The sequence below is a fragment of the Gossypium raimondii genome, chromosome 9, assembly GCF_025698545.1.
Source record: "Gossypium raimondii isolate GPD5lz chromosome 9, ASM2569854v1, whole genome shotgun sequence".
In the NCBI taxonomy this organism is placed as follows: domain Eukaryota; kingdom Viridiplantae; phylum Streptophyta; class Magnoliopsida; order Malvales; family Malvaceae; genus Gossypium; species Gossypium raimondii.
In genome coordinates, this window is record NC_068573.1 from 9,339,331 (window position 1) to 9,359,089 (window position 19,759).

The following is a 19,759-nucleotide window of genomic DNA, read 5'->3' on the forward strand; positions in this document are numbered from 1 at the left end:
ATTTCCATGTGTCGAAACCATTTTTTGAAAAAAGGGGTCAACTTGGATTTTGAAAACAAAAAAAAACAGGGAGTCGCCACTAATCCTTTTTAATGAGGTGTGATCGGGTCACCTTGAAAAATAGGTATTTAAATAAATGATTTGATTTATTAAAACAATAATTTTGGTCTACGAAATTCAGAAAGATGAGTTCGGGAGTCGGTTACATACGAGGAAGGATTAGCACCCTCGTTACGCCCAAAATTGGTACCTAATCAATTAATTAATGTCTTAGTGTCGAATATTGAACAATTTGAAGAGATTTAAAATACGATCCTTTGTTAAAATGCTAAAAATTTCTGAGAAAGGGGCGTATTTCACGTTAATCAAGAAAGAGAATTACGTCCCGTAAGTTAGGATGCAATGTCTTGAATTCCCTATACGAGAATAAACACCGAAAAGTTTATTTATTGAAAGGTATTTAATCCTCTCGATTTTAGGAAGAAATCGTACTCCGTAAGTTAGAATACAATTCTTCATAATTTCTGAGATTTTTTTAAAAGAAAATTTTTTCTTTAAAAAACGTTCGATTATTTGGATTTATCGAGAAAATTGAAACCCCGTAAGTTAGGGAACGACCTTTCGAATTTTAGAGTTTGTAATATTGCTTATTTTAAAAAGTGAAATTTTATGTATCGGGTGAATATTAATGTTACACGATTTTATAGTAAAATGTAAAAATATACTACGGTGCTAGTATGCATAAGCGACTAATAGCAAGTACATAATATAAATAACAATAATACGAGCAAGACTAAAGATAAGATAAATAAAAGCAAACTAATTATAAAGAATAAATAAATAAATAAATAAAACTAACAAAGAGTTTTAAATAAAAATTAAAAACAAGCAAACGAATAAAAGAATGAAAATATTAAATAAAATCAATTTAAAAATGATGACAACAATAATAACAGCAATAATAATAACCATGATAATTCAAATTTTGAAAGTATAATAAAGTAGACATAAATAAATAAATAACAAAATGACATAATAAAATAAATATATTTAAAATATTTAGATGAATATTTAAATAAATAAAATGCAAAGCTACTTAATATAATAATATAGTAATAATAAATAAATAAAAGGAAAAACAATAATACTAATACTAATAATAATTTATTAATTTATTAATTTAATCATAACATAGCAAAATAACAAAAAAAAGGCTGAATTGAATTTCAAAAACAAAATTTGGGGCAAATCGGAAATAAGTAAAAGGAGAAGGACTAGATTGAATGCGTGGATGAATGAGGGACCGAATGGGCAATAATTCCCACCCTCCAAAACGCACAGCTTCAAGGGACCAAATTGTAAAGAAAAATAAATTACAGGGCGAAATTTAAAAAAATAAGAGGAACTTGATTGCAAAATAATTTAAAAGCGGAAGGGTTGAATGTGCAAATAGACCCTTCCACAAAAACATGCGGATCCTCTTGCGGGTTGGGTCAGCGCGCGGGTTAAAGGGCGAAATGACGTCGTTTTGGGCATTTGAGGCCAGTCCCAAAACGACGTCGTTTTGGGGGCCTATAAAGTTCAAATTTTTGACAAAAATTTCATTCTTTTCCTTCTTCAAAAAAAAAACAAAAAAAAATGCTCTCTCCCCCATCTCTCTTAGCTTCTAGGCCGGTCATGGCTCCGGTTGCCGGACCACCGTGGAGGCCACCGGTAACGGCGTCGCCACCCACGGTGGCCAAAAAATTGAAAAAGGCCATTTTTTTGGCTTTTCGACTCCTCGAACCCAAAAATGTCATTTTTTTATCGAAAATGACGAGTCTCGGCCTCCCACGACGGCGTGAAATGCGAAAAAGGGTAAGCTTTCGACTCTTCTCTTTTATTTTTTTGTCTTCTTTAAAAAAATAAACGAAATAAAAAAGAATAAAGAAACTACCTCTCAATAATTTTCTGTATTGATTGCTCTGTGTTTTTTTTTTGTATTCGACTGTCTGTGTAAAAAAATAAATTACATTTCGTTGGGGCTTTTATAGCCGATTATACTACTATTTTCTGCTATCTCCTTCTATTTTCGCTTCTGTCTTCTTCTATTTTGTTTTGCAGGGCTAAGCAAGGTCAACGGAGGGGACCTTGCCATTTCGGTGCAAGGTGGCTAGGGGAAGGGTCAGACCTTGGGACGATGTGTGAGCAGCGCACCCGAGGAGGAGGTGCGGCGCACATGGGGGCATTAGGGTTTCGGTTGGCTGAAATTTTTTTAAGTTTTGTGGGTTGTTGGGCCTTAGGGTTTTTTATTTTTATTTTTGGGCTTGTAATTTATTTTTTGGACTGTTTAATTATTTTGGAATTTGGGTTGTTTTTTGGTTTGGGCACGGACAAAAATGGCCTATTACACCATGTAATTCACGTAAATACCTGTTCCAGTTCGTATCAAACCCATATATCCTCATAACAGAACTGTGTCCGTTGAACCACTTAGAATATTGTTAGACACGCAGATAGTACACACGAGGTGTACTGAACTGTAATCCGTCAATTCCTGTACATGTATGCTCATACGAGTTATAAACGATAAGCTCCTCTAAGTTGAATAATGGTAAGATCATACGAGCTGAGTATCGGTAAGCTCATAAGAGTTGGAATCGGTAACCCTAATGACATGTCATTTGTATCCTACGAATTCTTAAGGTTCAAACGGGACTTGATTGTCGTCGTGCGTCGTTGAATTTTCTTGGTTTTATTATAAGCTAATTGTATAATTACATATATATATATATATATTGTTTCGTTTTCAATAAAATTTCATAAAATAACATTAAATTTAATCAACAATATACATAGTATAGTTCATACGAACTTACCTAGCTAAATTGTAGAAATACCAAAGTTCGGGGTATTTTAGTAATTTTCTTTTTCTCAATTTTCCTTCGATGTTGATCTAAATTAATAATTTCATTCAATATATTAATTTAGACAATAAAACAATTCATTTCATAAAATTTGGTCCATGAGCCCAAAACATACAAATTAACCATTTTACTCACAATTGAGCTTAGACTAATGTTCATGGTATCCAAAATAGCCCATTTATGCAACAATTTCACATTAAATCCTTGTACTTTTATTAATTTAACAAATTAGTCCCTAATTGAAAAATTCATCAAAATCACTTAACAAAATACTTTTAAATATAAATCAACATTCCAAATTCATCATCTAACATAAAAAATCACAAGATTCATCAATGGTAACATTCAAAATCTTTAACAGTTTCAAAATCAAAGGTATGGGCTAGCTGGACCTAGTTGCAACGATCTCAAAAACATAAAAAATATTAAAAATAGATGAAAAATGGCTTACCATGCATCATCAAAAGAAGAATCGAAACTTGAAGCTTCTCCTATGGTGGTTCTGTTAAGAACAAAACAAATTGGGGAAGAAAACTATTATGTTTTCTTTATCTTTTTAACCTTTTATTTATTTATTAATAAAATAACATATAAAACTTTATAATTAAAAGAAATCAAAGCATCCAACCACCCCACTATATTTAGGATGGCTAATTTACACCATAAGGCCACCTAATTAATATTCTTTACTCAATTAACACTTTTAAACTAATAGCAATTGACTTTTTTGACTTTTTTGACTTTTATAATTTAGTCTTTTTTGCTTAATTAATTATCGAAACGATAAAATTTTCCAACAAAACTTTAATACCACCTTAATTACACTCCATAAATATTTATAAAAATATTTATGACCCAGTTTATAAAAAATGAGGTCCCGATACCTCAATTTCTAAAACCACTTGACCTTAAGGTTATACCACTTGAATTTAATAAATCACTTATAAAACAAAAATTACAATATTAAAAACCTTTTTAAAATCACAAATAACTCGTAAATATTAAATATAATATTTACAAACTTACTCGTAGGATTTGGTGGCCCCGAAACCACTGTTTCCGACACAATTGAAAAATGGGCTATTACAACATGCCATAGGATAAGAATAGTACAAGGATTTCTTCGACTTCGATTCGATGAGGCACTAGGTGCCAATCTACTTTGGTTTAACCGATGAGAAACTGAGTGTCAATTTATATAGCGCTAGGCGCAGTTTGTAACAGCCCGATTTTAACTAAATTGAAACAGTGGTTTCAGAACCACAAATCTAAGGTCGTAAAATTATTTTAATATTATTTTTGGTATTTATAGTATGTTATTTGATGTGTGAAAATTTCGTGATTTAATTTTACCGTTTGTGTGCTTAATTTGATAAAAAAGGACTTAATCGCATAAAATACAAAAGTGGCTTTGTATTTGTTAAAGTACTTATTTGCTATGGTTTATTAATTTTAAAGTCCTTAAAGTAAAATTAGGCCACTATTAAGTTTAGTGGACGGTAATGAACTTAATATATGTGATTTTATAATGTTTTAACCAAGGTTAATTTTGTAAATTAGAAATATAAGTTAATAATATTAAAACAAAAGAAATGAAAGTCATTATTCATCATCTTCTCACTGATAATTAGAAAAGAGAATAGGGTTCTTGAGCTTTGAATATTTGGCACTCTTGAAGCTTGATTTGGGTATGTTCTTTACTCGGTTTTTGATAATTTTTACGTTTTTGAGATCGTTGCTTCATATTCTAACTAGCCCATGCTTTAATTTTCAAATTTGATGAAGATTTTGTGAAATGTCATTGATGAATATTTAAGCTTTTTGTTGTTTGATGATGAAAAACAAATAATTGTTGATAGATTATCATATTTTATTAAGTGGTTTTAGATAAAAATGCTTATTAAGGATTAAATTATGAAATTTGTAAATTGAGGGGTCAAATGTGAAATAAATGGAATTAATGGGCTGCTAGGGACCTAGGGAAAATTCGGCCTATCATGATCATGATGAAATTTTGTGTATTTTGTGTTGTTTTTGAAACAGAGACTAAATTAAGAAAATGTGAAATTTTAGGGGCTAAAGTGAAAAATTCCCATTTATGTGTTTTTGGATGAAATTAAATGGATATGTGATTAAATAAGTTAAATTTGAATTGATTTAGATCAAGAAAGAAAGAAATCGAAGTTAGATCGGGGAAAGTCGAAAGTTGTTGAATAGTCGTTCTGATTCGTTCGTTTTTGTACGAGGTAAGTTCATAAGTAATTAAATGTTTTTAAATTAAAATGTATATATATTATATGTAGCCGAATTGAATTGTATGTATTGATATATATATATATTGTCGAATTGATCTGAGCATGGGATGACCTGTTTCGAGCTTGAATTGATTGAATTATGATGTCCGAAAGCCCCGTACGAACCATAGGAATAGTATAGGATACGTATGTCATGACATTAGGATTTTTGAGGTATGATTTCGTGTAAGACCATATCTGGGGCATTGGCATCGTATATGATTCGTGTAAGACCCTGTCTGGGACAGAGGCATCGATATGTGATAACATGTAAGACCATATCTGGGATATGGCATTGTATGCGATATATGTGTTTCCGAGTATCCTTAACGATTCCGAATGGTTCAACGGGCAATGTCAAAACGAGTCCGAATGAAAATTTGGGCTAAATGACTCAGGTACGTATGAGGTTTATATGTTCATTGAAAAATAAGGTAAGTGAAGTTACTTAATGTGGTAATTTGGAATATATGCGAAATATGATTGTATATGTGTATGAGATTAGCTAAATTTTGGCCTATTTCGAATTAAATTATATATGTTCTCATGATGAATTATTTTCTTATGACTTACTAAGCTTTCAAAGTTTACTTTGTGCATTTTTTTAAAAGTTATAAGAAGCTAGCTCGAGTTTGGGGGTCATCCAGGGACATCGTCACACTAGCGATCGCTATTTCAGTACTTTAAAAGTTTGTACTTTCGACATATGGCATGTATAGGCTAGTTTCATATGGTTCATTTTGATTTTATATATGTAGCCATGCGAAATGGCTTGAAAGTGAAGTTAATGATGATGTATAATCGGCCATGTAATTAGCTCAGTTTGGGAAGCATGTTATGGTATATTTTGTGTGATGGATGGTGGCAATTCGGTTTGTGTGATGATAAGGTAGTTGATGGATGTGTTTTTGATTTGTGGTATCTATAAGCTATGAGATAATTATGTCATTGCTTGTGAATTGGTCATTTTGGTACGTAGTTAATGGTGAATGACGATCATGTTTTGTGAAATATCTGTGGTCATAAGGATGATTATAAAGTGTCCTATTACTAGTATTATTTGGTCATGAGATGTTATAAAAAATTGTGAGATTTAATTGTTATATTGGTATGACTTTTGCGGTTAATTTGATAACCGAATGGGTGAGAAATGAATTGGTTGTGTACATGTAATTTTGGTCTGATGCTTAGCATATGAATTTGATATGTTTTGATTCAGCAATTGTGCTTAGAAATGGCTATTGTTATTATGGTGAATTGTGCATAAATTGGCAGTATCGAAAGTATATTTTGTCATGTTGTAATGTTAACTATTGTCTTATATGAGAATGATTATTAAACCGTGTGAGATGGGTTAGTATGGCTTGGTATGCGAATGTGCATAGGTTTATAAAATGGTATGATTAGTAATTTGTTAATGAAATAAATGTATGCAAATGGATGTTTTGGCATATGCTCAGTATATGAAATGTAATGATATATGTTTGAATATATTTTAAGTATTCGAATGACATGAATTTGATGGTAATAAGGTTCGAACATTGGATTTGTGAAGCACATGTAATGTATTATTGAAGTATGATAGCTTGGTTCGGAAATTTGATTAGGTAAATGGTAACGAAAGGGTTGAATTTCGAAGCATGATTTGAAAATATAATTTAATTAGTAAAGCATGATTGAATTTTTGGTTGGCTATGAGAATCTAATATGCGAATTTGATTTATGTGAATAGGAGAATTGTGGCTAATTGAGTTTGGAAAATTTTGTAAAGAAATGGATATAACTTTGTGCATGAAATGAAATAAATGACTGTGCTGAACTATGTTTTGTTCAGTAATGCATCGTAACCTTAATCTGACGATGGATACGGGTTAGGGGTGTTACACAGTTACTACTTCGGATTTATCCAATAAGGCACTGGGTACCAAATTAGTGTGTTGGTTGGATCCGTGTATCCGTCCGAGTCCGAGTCGTGTTAATAGGGGTAATTAAATAAAACGATACTATGATTGATATTTGATGATATTGTATAAGAATTGAAAATGGGATAGTGATTTGAAACATGAAAATGAGTTATATACGGAAATGTACTAACTTGTGTATTGATGATGGTGATTAGGCTTATGTCAAGCTTGAGATTATGATTGATGTATATGCTTACGTCTAGTATTATACAAATGAAACGGTAAGTTCATAATTGAAATGTGATATGATGAAAAAGGGATTGATGAGTTGAATAATGCACTTATGTATGAGAAATTACATATGTTATGATTGAACTTACCTATATTATGAATAAATATATTAATTAGCTAATTGATGTTGTTATTTAAGTTTATATTTAGTAAATAGAATGAAAAGTAAGTAAAGGAAGTTATTCGTAGTTTTATGAAAATGTTAATAATGGTGTAAAACGTATTAAAAATCTTATTATGTTAGGAATGAACAGATATATGATGTTGACAGACTTACTCATTTATGAGTCAGTGGTTATGTAGTTGATAAATCATAAGGCATTGGTATAGCTTTATATTTATCATATAAAGTTTATTATTGAATTGAAATATTATGTTTAAAGTTTGTATGAGTTTACTAAGCATTCATTGCTTACGTAGTTGTTTATCACTTACTTTACAGATTACCAGAAGCTCGATCAGGTTAGAAGCTCGTCGGAGATCTATCAAACTATCCAACGATTATATCAGTAGATTTTGATATCTTGGTTAAGGTTATAATGGCATATATAGGTGGATTATGTTTAATGTTTAATTGATGAGTTTGGTATATATTATATATATGTCATTTTGCTTGAAATGTTACCTTGAAATGTTACCTAAATTTATTTTTTGGATCTTGTATTTAATCAAATCCTCTTAGTTTTTTAGACGCCTTCAGCCCCGGACTGGAGGAACCGCGATAATTCTAGTTGTAGCTAACACCAATGTACAAAACACGACCCGAATAAAGAAAAGAAGAGAGGTGACACCACGTCGTGACTTTAGATTTAGAATGAAGAGATAAGCACAAGTGCAAAAGGGTATATTTTGGCAGAAAAGCAAAGTGAGATCCAATTGCAGGTAGGCCCAAGGTGTCACCACGTAGGACCCCTACAATGTATAAATCAAACCAAATCCGAAAACGAAACGCTCACTCAAAGAAGCTGTTTTGGTATTGGCTTGGTGCAGTGCATGCGGAAAAAATGGATCAAAATATGAACTCAACCAAGGAAGGTCTTATCTCAGGGTCAGGGGCGATTCAACGCAAAGCTTACGCTCGTGTTGGATTGCTTGGCAACCCAAGCGATGTTTACTTCGGCAAAACCATCTCTTTTAGCCTTGCCAATTTCTGGGCTTCCGTTACTTTGGAGCCTTCTCCTCATCTCATCATCAACCCTCACCCCATTCATGATCTTGTTCAGTTTGATTCCCTTGATCACCTCGTAATTTCTTTCTTTCTCTCTTTCTTTTTTTTTCCTTCTTATATTGGATGTTTATATTTTGTAGGATCTGATATTTTAAAATTTTTTGGGGTGGATTTGAATATGAATATTTTGATTATTTAAGCATTTTCAGGGGATTCGGAAGATACCCAGATTGAGATTTGTTGGGTTTTTATTGAATCTTGTTTGATATGATTGGTATTTTTTGAGTTTTGATTTGGAGTTAATTTTGCATCCCATTCTAATTATATAAGATGGATTCTATAATGGTTAATGATTAATGATTTAAAGATGGATTAGTTTTTTGATAATCAGATTAAATTTGATACGGATCGATTAGCGGGAGATGTAAGGCTCTTTCGCTGATTGCAATTTTTTTCTTCTTTTTAAATTCAAGTGTTGAAGATTATGATTCAGAACTCTTTGATAAGAGTAATTTGTTTGTGGTACCTGTTGTAGATTATATACGAGAAATTCTTTGGTTAATGGTTACCATGTGTTGATGAAGTGTTTAGGATTGGTTCTGCAGTTTGGGCTCTCTGATGCTAATATATATTTCATATATGTATGTATATAAGAATGTATGCATGCATGCATGCATGTATGTATGTATGCTTGTTTTTTATGTGTTATCTTTAATATGATTGAAAGCAAGTCACATGCATGAATGCTTTTCTTTTATGTGTTATCTTTCATCTGACAAGTTATGGAATGCAAGCCACAGGCTTTTGCTTTGTTTCTTCTTTTAGATGCTTTAGTAATGAGATTTTTAACTTCATTATATGAATCTCATATATGTATGTATGTATGCATGTATGCTTGTCTTTTATGTATTATCATTTAATCTGACAAATTATTGAATGCAAGCAACATTATTTTTGGATTGGTCTTTTTGAGCTTTAGTAATGAGATTTCCCCTTGTATTATGTCTGGTTCCACTTGCATTCATAGGTATAGATATCTACATTGCATGTTCGATATAAATGGGCTGAAACACAAAATTTTTTACTTGGAAGGTTAATCGGTTGCAAAGCGAAGGTTATTATGGAGGCGTGCGACTGCTTATGTCAATTTGTAAACTCTTTCATAAGCATTGCAAGGATAATAACATAAATCTCTCACCAGGGAACTTCACCCTCTCGTATGATACTAATATCCCTCGCCAGGTATTGCTCTGAACAGAAAATACAAGAATCGAACAAATAATGTTCTTTTAGTTACTTAATATATGTCATTGTTCGTTGTCATCGGTTTGTCACTCATTTTTCTCACACATTGAAATGCACGGTTTATTGTAGTTATTCTAACACAAATATGTATGCAGTTTTGATTGTTCAATTCCTTTTTGATTTCTCTCTGTTTGTGTAATGTTCTTATTTTATTCTTCAGCGATGTATGGCTAATGCTTTATGATTTTTCAGGCCGGACTTTCAGGGTCCAGCGCTATTGTATGTGCTGCCCTTAGCTGCCTGCTTGATTTTTACAAGGTCCGACATTTGATTAAAGTAGAAGTCAGACCCAACCTCATCCTCAGCGCAGAGAAGGAGCTCGGAATTGTTGCCGGCCTTCAGGATAGAGTGGCACAAGTCTATGGTGGTCTGGTCCATATGGTTTGTTATCTTCATGTAAATGCCATCAACAAATTGACAAAATTACGTTGCAATTTATACACACACACTGATTCTACTGCAGGACTTCAGCAAGGAAAACATGGATAAGTTGGGACATGGCATCTATACACCCATGGATATTAGTCTTCTACCACCTCTCCATCTCATTTACGCTGAGAATCCAAGTGATTCAGGAAAGGTTAGCTGGATGGCTTTTGCTTACTCGTTTTATGTTCTGCCCCTTCTTTAATGTACTTTCTGCCATAAGAAAAACAATTTCTTAATCGGACATAAGATGTTTCTTTTAACCTTTACGAGGAGATGTTTTGAATGTAGGTACATAGCACCATCCGACAAAGATGGCTCAATGGTGATGAGCTTGTTATATCTTCAATGAAAGAAGTTGCAGATATAGCAGCAGAAGGTAAGAGTGCAATACTCAAAAAGAATTACCAAAAGCTCGCGGAACTCATGAATCGTAACTTCGACCTCCGAAGGTAAAGACGTTTTTTCATGTCACGGGAACTGCTATAGATACTCTGTCCTACAATTCCATTTTTTGGCTAAATGCTTTTATTATGTGGATCCTATGCAGATGCATGTTCGGGGATGAATGTTTGGGTGCTTTAAACATAGAAATGGTGGAGGTAGCTCGGAGGGTGGGTGCCGCTTCGAAATTCACTGGCAGTGGAGGAGCTGTAGTTGCATTCTGCCCCGAGGGACCACCGCAAGTGAAACGACTTGAAGATGAATGTAGAAAAGCTGGATTTAGTATTCAAGCAATACAAGTAGTTCCTTCATGTCTAAATGATGTGGATCTTAAGACATTGTCTAAGTAGAACATTTTAGGGATTGTTTTTGTTTGGATTGATTGAGGTTTTTATAGAATTAATGAAAATGATGAGTAGCTGTCCTGTCTCTATTAATGTCTACCCTACTGAATTTGCTCTGCACATTCCTGGCAACCAGAAGTAAACAGGAAGACAAGGGATCCACTGTCTAATTCCGTGTGTCCCCTTTACAATATCCAACTAATCCCTCGTTCATTGAGATTAGAATTTTATGAAAATTTGTTGGCCTATAATCTCTAATGCTTCTGGAATTGTTTGAGTTAAAGCAGTTGGCATTGTACAAGTGTGACAGAAAACATGGCATTTGTAACATCCTCTCCTACCATAGATCATATGTGTTCTTACTTTTTTCTTTAATAAGATTTCAGACTTCACACACTCTTATGTAACCTTCTACGCTTATTACCCGAAAGCTTGCCATCATCCTCCATCTAACTTAAACATTAAAAAATATCTCGAAACACAAACTCTGATACCCCGTAGTTCTTTATCTTTTAGATCCAAAATCCTTTTAGCCAATCTTTATTCAAGAGTGATTGAAACAAATTTTGCAATAGTTTTATAAATGTAAATTCGGGTTTTCACTTTCGAGCTTGGATTAGTAAATTTGGAATTGGATTTCCAATTTAAACATGGTAACAATTGGGGGTGATATCGATTCAGTTAGTTTCTTGATTTTTCCATATTAATTTTTTGTTTTGATTTTTAGACTTATTTTGACATAATAAGCTTCATTTTATTGCTTTTGAATATTATTTGATAAAATTTCAAAGTCTTTTTCATAAATATTTCAAAGAACAAAAAATTTTCAAGAACTTTTAAATTATTTTTACTATTTTAAATATCAAATATTTAAAATCCGATTCAATTTCGAGTAATTGCGATTTTCAAACTTACCTTTCATAAACCGTCCAAACAGTTTGGTTTAAATGAGATCTAATACATTTGTAAATACAAGGCTTGTGAACTTTGACCAAAATGATCTTCCTTGCAGTACACAGTGTATTGGAAAATTCTTTCGCCGGAAATATCGTCCGCAGAATCTCCGAACACAATGGTGAACTTGTAGTTCAACTGTGGAGGCATCAATATGGAAATTGTTTCAAAATAATTGTTATCATTGCTAGGACTTAAACTTAGGCCAGTTTTTCATTGCTTAAAAAAAACACTTCTGACTCCAAAAGCACTTTTGAAAGAAAAGCTGTGAAGAACAAGCTGCTTTTGGCTGAAATTTTTAGCTTTTCAGAAGTGCTTTTCAAAAGCACTTCTGAAAAGGAGCTGAAAAGGAGAAGCTAAAAATTTTAGCTTTTCCTCTCACAAAAATACTTTTAGTGCTTAATTACTTTTTCACCCCTCCAATAACATAGTATTTTTTTTTTTTTGGTGTTTAATTACAATTGTGTTAAAATCATTAATTAAAAATAAAAAAATATTTTTTAAAATACTAATTACAAATATTTAAATATTTAAAATATAGTTTATATATTCTAATTAAATTTTATAAATAATTAATATTTATTGCTTAAAATATTTACAACTTATATTTTATATATTAAAATATTAACAAAAGTTATAATAAATTTTTATATTATTACTAAAATATAATAATATTAACTAATTTAAATATTATTTAAATGCATATTTATTACTTGATAATAACATGTCTAAAATTGATATTTTATTTTTCAAAAGTACTTTTTGACAGTAATACTAAACACTCAAATTTTAAATTAAACTTTTCAAAAATACTTTTTCACAGCACTTTTAAAAAGTACTTTTCCACAACTTGCGGTTAGTAATGCTACTTGAAGTCTTGATATTATAAAGCTTAAGAACAGCTACAGGTGTAAGCAGAGTACCTTCTTTCAAACATTATAATCATTGGATGGGGTTGAATTAAATCCATTTCAACACCGAAGGGATTACCAAATTCCATATCTACACTCAAAGGCTTTGACTTTGACCAATATGTGAAATGGGAATTTTAACTCACAAATTTGGCAATTGCAAGCAAAATTTCCCCCAAATTCACAGTTTTCAAACCCATGGCTGGCTGCCCCCTAAAGCCTTCACACTTGTCAGCCATTCACATCAAAAGTCTTTGTCAAATGGGGAATGTTTTAGTACTTTCAGTATCACCTCCATTTGAGGCCAACTAAATGACAGGTGGATTGAATATTATCAAGATAATTGGGATTTTCTAGAAGAGGATAGGTGAAATTTTGGAACAACGACTGCTCTCTCTTTGTAATACTTGGTCAAATTTGGTTTTATTCTTAAGTTTAATATATAATCTTCTATTATAATTTGGTCTCTGGTTAGTTTAAATAATTAATAGAATTGTTAATTCTACCTTAACTTTGTTATTAATCTTGTTATTGTAATAATAAAAGAGTAAAACTTATATTATTCTTCCTTTTAAGGATTTAGAGTATAAGTAATAATAGAAATTATATATAAAAAATTAACTATTTCAATCAAAACACATTCATTTTTTTCTTATTTTTTTATCAAAAAATAAAATTTTGATGAGTTGAAAAGAAACTAAATCTCAAATTTGAGTATGATAGAAGGATCAAAGCCATAATTTAATCATTGATAGTAGCATGTATAATTTTATAAATTTCTTTTCATTTCTTAAGAATTCTCCAAGTCTTCTTTATCTATACTATTCTTTTAAGTATTTGATTCAACTCGTGTCTCAATCATCGATCTCAATTCAATCGAGATTGACAATGAAAAGTTATAAAATGGTCACCAATTATATATATTTTTTCTTTTTAAATTTTATTTTGACTCTCAATCTAAATTTCGTAATATTATTTTTCCTCAAATCGAATTACTATAGGGTAAACTACATTAATAATCATCCAATTATGTTTTTTTCTTTTTAGTCATCTAATTATGAAAAGTTACAAAATGATCACTTAACTATGAAACATTACAAAATGATCACTCAACTATTTAATTTTGTATTTTTGATCACCCAACCGTATTAAATTTTTGAGTGATTAAATAAAAAAATAAAAAAAATGATAGTTGGGTTACCCATTATTATAAATTTATATTAGATGAATGGATTGTAATCCCAAGTCATTGGAGACCCGCAAGTACTTGCACAGCGCGAGGCTTCCATGTCATGTGTTAATGTCCATTCCACACTTTCCATTAAAATACAAAAGAAATAGGAAATAACTCCGCTACAGTGTAAAAAAAATCAAGGGATAATATTTTTTTTGATTTAGTTAATCCTTGAATTTGTTTTTCGTCAATTAGGTTGATATCTTTACACTAATATCATTAGTTTATGCTGATGTGGAACTATTAGTCAATTTGGTGGTGCCATGTGATAGCCTTTTATACAGGGACAAAAGTAGGGGGATGGTAGGGGTCTGACCCCTCTAAAAATAGAAAATTTTTTATTTAGGCCATTTGAAATTTTTAAAATTTTAAATTAGTAAAGGTAAAATTGACTTTTGGCCCTCCTAAAATGATAAAAATTGATCTAATCCTTTAAAAACTATAAAGATAGAGTCTATTAAAATGGTGAAATTGTATTTTTATTATCGTTAAAATTACAATTTAATTTCGACCCCCCTCAAAAAATTTTCTGGCTTCCCCTTACTTATATATATATATATATATGTTTGTCAGGTGAAGTTATGAGAGATTGTCATGTGTTACCACCAAATTGACTAGCAGTTTCATGTCAGTACAAACTACCGGTGTTAATGCGGAGTACCAATCTGGTTGATGGAATATAAGTTTTGAGACTAACTAGACCTAGAAAAACAATTTAGTGACCAGTTAGGTACAAATAGACAAGTTCAGGGGCTAAAGTATATATTATCCCTATGGTTTATAAAAGATAAAAAGGTATATACTTTCACGAAAGCAATCATCTAAAAAGTCCCACCTTTTTTTCATTTACATGGGTCACGATCATTTATCTCAAATTTCAAAAGCCAAATAGATACCCAGATCCTCCATTGATGCTCTGCAACTCTGCTAGTTTGTTTGCCTACTTCAATAAAAGGTATTGTAATTTATCTTCTAACTTTGATCCACTTTCCAATTTTGTTTACTTTTATACTTCAGATCTTGAAAACGTGTTTTTTTTTCTCTTAAGTATTAAGCAATTAATAGTCGCCAAGATTAATGGGTCTCTTTCAGATTTCATGGCTTTTTTTTTCTTTGAGATGAAACAGCGGTGTTTTTTTGGCGTTTTGTTGACTCCAGCTACCCGGTTTTACTTTTCTTTAGAGTGAATTTAAATTTTGTCTTTGGTGCCTAATAATTGTTTATTTTCAAATGGTGTGTTTCTTGATTGTTTTAGCCATTTCGATGGAGTCTTAGTGTAATATACGTTCCCAGGAAGTAATTTGTTGGAAATATACTTAACAAGGAAGGCTTTTCTTTAGGTGTTTTAAGATGAGTGAAGGGGAAGCTTACGTTGCTGAATTGGTCTCTTTGAGATTTCTGGTAAATAAGGGAAAATTGAAGTTTCTAGGAAACTCCAAATTGTAGATATCGTTTCAATCTTTTAATTTCTTGCTTCTTTACATATATTTGAATGCTTGCTTTGTTGGGTTTTGGAAAAGATTTGAGAACGTTTATTTGGTGATTTCATTCCTGAATTGTCATTCTTTGGTTGTTTGTGTATTATATCAGGGTTTTAAGTTATCTGTCATTCTTGTATTTGGGCTGTAGTTGTTGATTTCGATTCATTTGTGGAGGAAGGAATCGGTTTTTGTTAAGAATTGGGAATTTCTATAGATATTTGAGTTGATGGGGGGTAGTAGTTCAAAGGATGTGAATTGGAGGCAGAATTCATCTTATCGTACGAGTTCGGCTTCATGGGATTCTCATACTGGCAATCCTCAGTATGGTCAAGAAAGCCCGAGTTATATATCACAGTATAGCTCTGCCTCCCCGCAGTATTATCCACCTTCACAACCGGAGCCGCAGTATTATCCACCTCCGCAAAACCGTGGCAGTGATAAAAGGACACTAGACCGGAGGTATTCCAGAATTGCAGACAATTACAACTCCTTAGATCAGGTTAATATCTACATTGCTTTCGTTTTTAGAAGTTTTATATATTCATGCTTTTATCCTTTTTTCCGAACAATGATTTGGGTAAATGTTGCTTAATGGTTTGATTACAGGTGACGGAAGCTCTTGCTAATGCTGGTCTCGAATCTTCCAATCTCATTGTTGGTATTGATTTCACGAAGAGCAATGAGTGGACAGGTTAAATCTACTGTCTTAATTGCGAGTAATGTATGTTATTAGCAGTTCTAGAACCTGCTGAATCGAGCTTGTTTTTGTAGGGAAAAGATCATTCAATAGAAAAAGCTTGCACCACATTGGAAATAGTTTAAATCCTTATGAACAAGCAATCTCAATCATTGGGAAAACGTTAGCTGCCTTCGATGAGGACAATTTAATTCCTTGCTTTGGATTCGGTGATGGTATGTATTCAATTTGTTTTCGCTACGAGGATGCCTATTTATTTAAATGCAGATACTAAGATCACTCGTATTTGTTGGCAGCATCAACACATGATCAAGATGTCTTCAGTTTCTACCCGGATGACAGATTTTGTAATGGATTTGAGGAAGTCTTAAGCCGCTATAGAGAAATTGTGCCACATCTTCGACTTGCAGGTTTACATTATCTCCTCTTTTTCTTCCTTATTGAGAATCACCTCTTGAAGAATATCCAGTCTAATAATTGCTATATCTCTTGCCAGGACCTACATCGTTTGCTCCAATCATTGAAATGGCAATGACCATAGTTGAGCAGAGCGGTGGCCAGTACCACGTGTTAGTGATAATCGCAGATGGCCAGGTATTTTTCTCTTTGTGTGGGTTAACTTCATTTAGTTTCGAGATTAGGTTGAATTAAAAATGACAGAAAGGAAACTTGTGTGAGCTGTGATGGTTGGCTCAGGAATAAACAAGTAAAGAATGTTGACAAGATTGTGTACTTGTACCACTTGAGTTCTTTCTTGCAATGCATTATATTAACTTTTTGATAACTATTCAGTATGATTTGATCTATTTTCACATTCGTATAAAATCACTGATGGTTGTTTCAGGTAACCAGAAGTGTTGATACCCAGCATGGCCAGCTAAGTCCGCAAGAGCAGAAAACTGTTGATGCCATAGTTCAAGCAAGGTGAACACGATATAACATGTTTCATCCTTTTTTATTTCCTTGGTGCAGCCGTTTTCTTTCTTATTTGTTTCTTGTATTTCAGCAAGCTTCCTCTGTCGATTATATTGGTTGGCGTTGGAGACGGACCATGGGATATGATGAAGGAGTTTGATGATAACATTCCTGCTCGAGCCTTTGATAATTTTCAGGTATATTCTGAATTGCGTACAAGAAGTTTCATGTTCGATATTACCTGTCTTTTTTTCCAATGGTATCATCATCATGCTTCAGTTACTAAGGTTTTTCACCTTACTCTTCCCTTTCTCAAGTTTGTGAATTTCACGGAGATTATGTTGAAGAATACATCCCCATCCCGGAAGGAGACAGAATTTGCTCTTGCGGCTTTAATGGAGATTCCTTCACAGTACAAAGCAACCATTGAGCTTAATATTCTGGGGTAATAATTCGTCCCATGTTGGCCGTTTTAAAGGTTTCTGTATTAGCTGTTTATGGCTCAAGTTTGACGTTGATTTTCGATTTATTTGTTAGTCAAAAGGGAAATGTTCCCGAGAGAATTCCACTACCTCCTCCTACATACGGTGCAGCATCTTTTAACAGCTCCAAACCATCCTATTCTACTAGTTTCCAATATGGTTCAGCATCTTTCAGCAGCTCAAAACCTTCTCATCCTACCGGTTTCTCACCAAGTGTCCCTCCTTATCTGGAAGAGAGTAATCCCATCAGCTCAGCTCCCCCAGCTCCAAGTTCTAATTATGATAACCGGGTACGCTAAGTTTAACGTAGTTATTCAGTCGGTCCATATATCTTCTATTAATAACAAATGACCGTATCCAAATCCTGAAGACTAATCCTTATGTGATCACTTTGAACAGCTTTGTCCCATTTGCCTTAGTAACTCGAAAGACATGGCATTCGGTTGTGGACATCAGGTAAACGTCTTGAAATACTTATTCTCATCAGCTTTCGGTGTAGATAAATGGTAAAGGAAGATGCTAACATAATACTACCTTTTCTTTTTGTTATCTCAGACCTGTGAAGAATGTTCGAAAGACCTTCAAACGTGTCCGATATGCCGAAGTCCGATCCAAACCAAAATAAAGCTATACTTTTGAAACAAAACAAACAAAAAATGTTTACCCATCATTCATTTGTTATTGAGAAAATGCAAATAGTGATAGGTTTAGAGAAAGAAGGGATCTCAACCATCCCTTTTGTACATTCTCTGTTGGTGTGAATTCTTTGTACATTCTTTTTCTGATATTTTGATTATTTCATTTGTACGTTGCTTGCTCTTTTGAATCAACGCAGCCACCAGTTTTAAAACATTTTTTATGTCCAATCCCTGAATTTCGCCTGGTTTTGCTCGACCCTTTTTGTTTTATTGTTTATATTATAAATTTTTTAATTTATAATTAAATTTTAATAAAAATATAGTATTATTTTATTTCAATTCATGTTGAGCCAGAGTAGGGTAATGAGTGTAAAAGTAAGGAAAAGTTAATAGAGAAGTTGAAGCTGACGGAATGTTTAATCAATTACCCGGAATTTACTACATACGGTGCGCAGAACTCAAGCGGTTTTTTTTTTTATTCTTTTTAATTTTAATGATTTTTTCCTATGAGAGATTATGGTATTTTATGTCTTGCATCATCTTAGTTTTTCTTTTCAAAATTATTAGAAACAAAATAATGATTAAGGAATGGTTAAAAGTACCTTTAATTGATTATTAGCTCGATTGGTATGGATATTGTTGTCAATGTAGGAGGATGTGAGTTCAAGTGATTAAAACCTATATAAAGATTGTTAAAAAAATGTCAATAATATTGAAAACCTTAGACTTTAACAGTTAATGCATTTTGTAACACTTATGAAATAAACTTGACATACTTTGTAACGATTGTCAAATAAATTTTGCCAACGTTGGATGTTTAGATTTTTTAAGGTTAACCAAATTATGGAACTTTTTAAAAGAAGAGTAAAATGTTTAATTTAAATTAAATGTATGTTGAGTTGTATTTAGAAACTTTACAACATTCAATATTTTTAAATGATCTTTTAAAAAATCTCAAAAAAAAAGATATTACCACATGCGGTGTTGAGGTTTAACTTTAAACCCTAATAGAACCTTAATTTTAAAATTATAAATAGCCCATTCTACTTATTTTCTTTTCATAGAAAATTGAAAGTTCTTCATCATCATTATCATCATCATAATTATATTCTATACTATCTTATGTACATAAGAATTTCGAATCCAAATTATAATATCGCATCATTATTAAGATCGAAAGGACACGTCGCTCAGCATGCAACAACAATAGGGTTTTACTTTTGTGTGTTAGCATTCATTTTTATGTTTCATTTCCCATGCAACAAAGCTACAATAACGCTGGAAGATGTAGCATTGTTGATAGGCCTTCCAGTTGACAAGCATCCAGTAATAAGTTCTAAATGCAATATGGAAATAGTACTTGTT

At 32.2% G+C, this 19,759-nt stretch overlaps 2 protein-coding genes across 4 annotated transcripts; both read left to right on the forward strand.

The window, feature by feature from the left end:
- Window positions 1–8,340: 8,340 nt before the first annotated feature.
- LOC105798370 (glucuronokinase 1) lies at window positions 8,341–11,169 on the forward strand. Its single transcript, XM_012628414.2, has 6 exons — window positions 8,341–8,639; window positions 9,656–9,805; window positions 10,061–10,249; window positions 10,332–10,448; window positions 10,586–10,746; window positions 10,845–11,169. Exons 1-6 carry the CDS (start codon window positions 8,400–8,402, stop codon window positions 11,086–11,088), a joined length of 1,101 nt encoding a protein of 366 aa, XP_012483868.1. The 5' UTR covers window positions 8,341–8,399; the 3' UTR covers window positions 11,089–11,169.
- Window positions 11,170–14,985: 3,816 nt separating this feature from the next.
- LOC105798369 (E3 ubiquitin-protein ligase RGLG2) lies at window positions 14,986–18,608 on the forward strand. 3 transcript variants are annotated; one of them, XM_012628411.2, is made up of 13 exons: window positions 15,031–15,136; window positions 15,522–15,582; window positions 15,772–16,161; window positions 16,269–16,353; window positions 16,434–16,574; window positions 16,656–16,769; window positions 16,856–16,953; window positions 17,204–17,283; window positions 17,366–17,471; window positions 17,592–17,719; window positions 17,812–18,046; window positions 18,156–18,212; window positions 18,312–18,608. In XM_012628411.2, exons 3-13 carry the CDS (start codon window positions 15,889–15,891, stop codon window positions 18,393–18,395), a joined length of 1,401 nt encoding a protein of 466 aa, XP_012483865.1. In that variant the 5' UTR covers window positions 15,031–15,136; window positions 15,522–15,582; window positions 15,772–15,888; the 3' UTR covers window positions 18,396–18,608. The 3 variants fall into 3 exon arrangements, with proteins under 3 accessions (XP_012483866.1, XP_012483864.1, XP_012483865.1); XM_012628412.2 differs by lacking the exon at window positions 15,522–15,582 and having other exon boundaries at window positions 14,986–15,136; window positions 15,811–16,161; XM_012628410.2 differs by lacking the exon at window positions 15,522–15,582 and having other exon boundaries at window positions 15,002–15,136.
- Window positions 18,609–19,759: the final 1,151 nt, after the last annotated feature.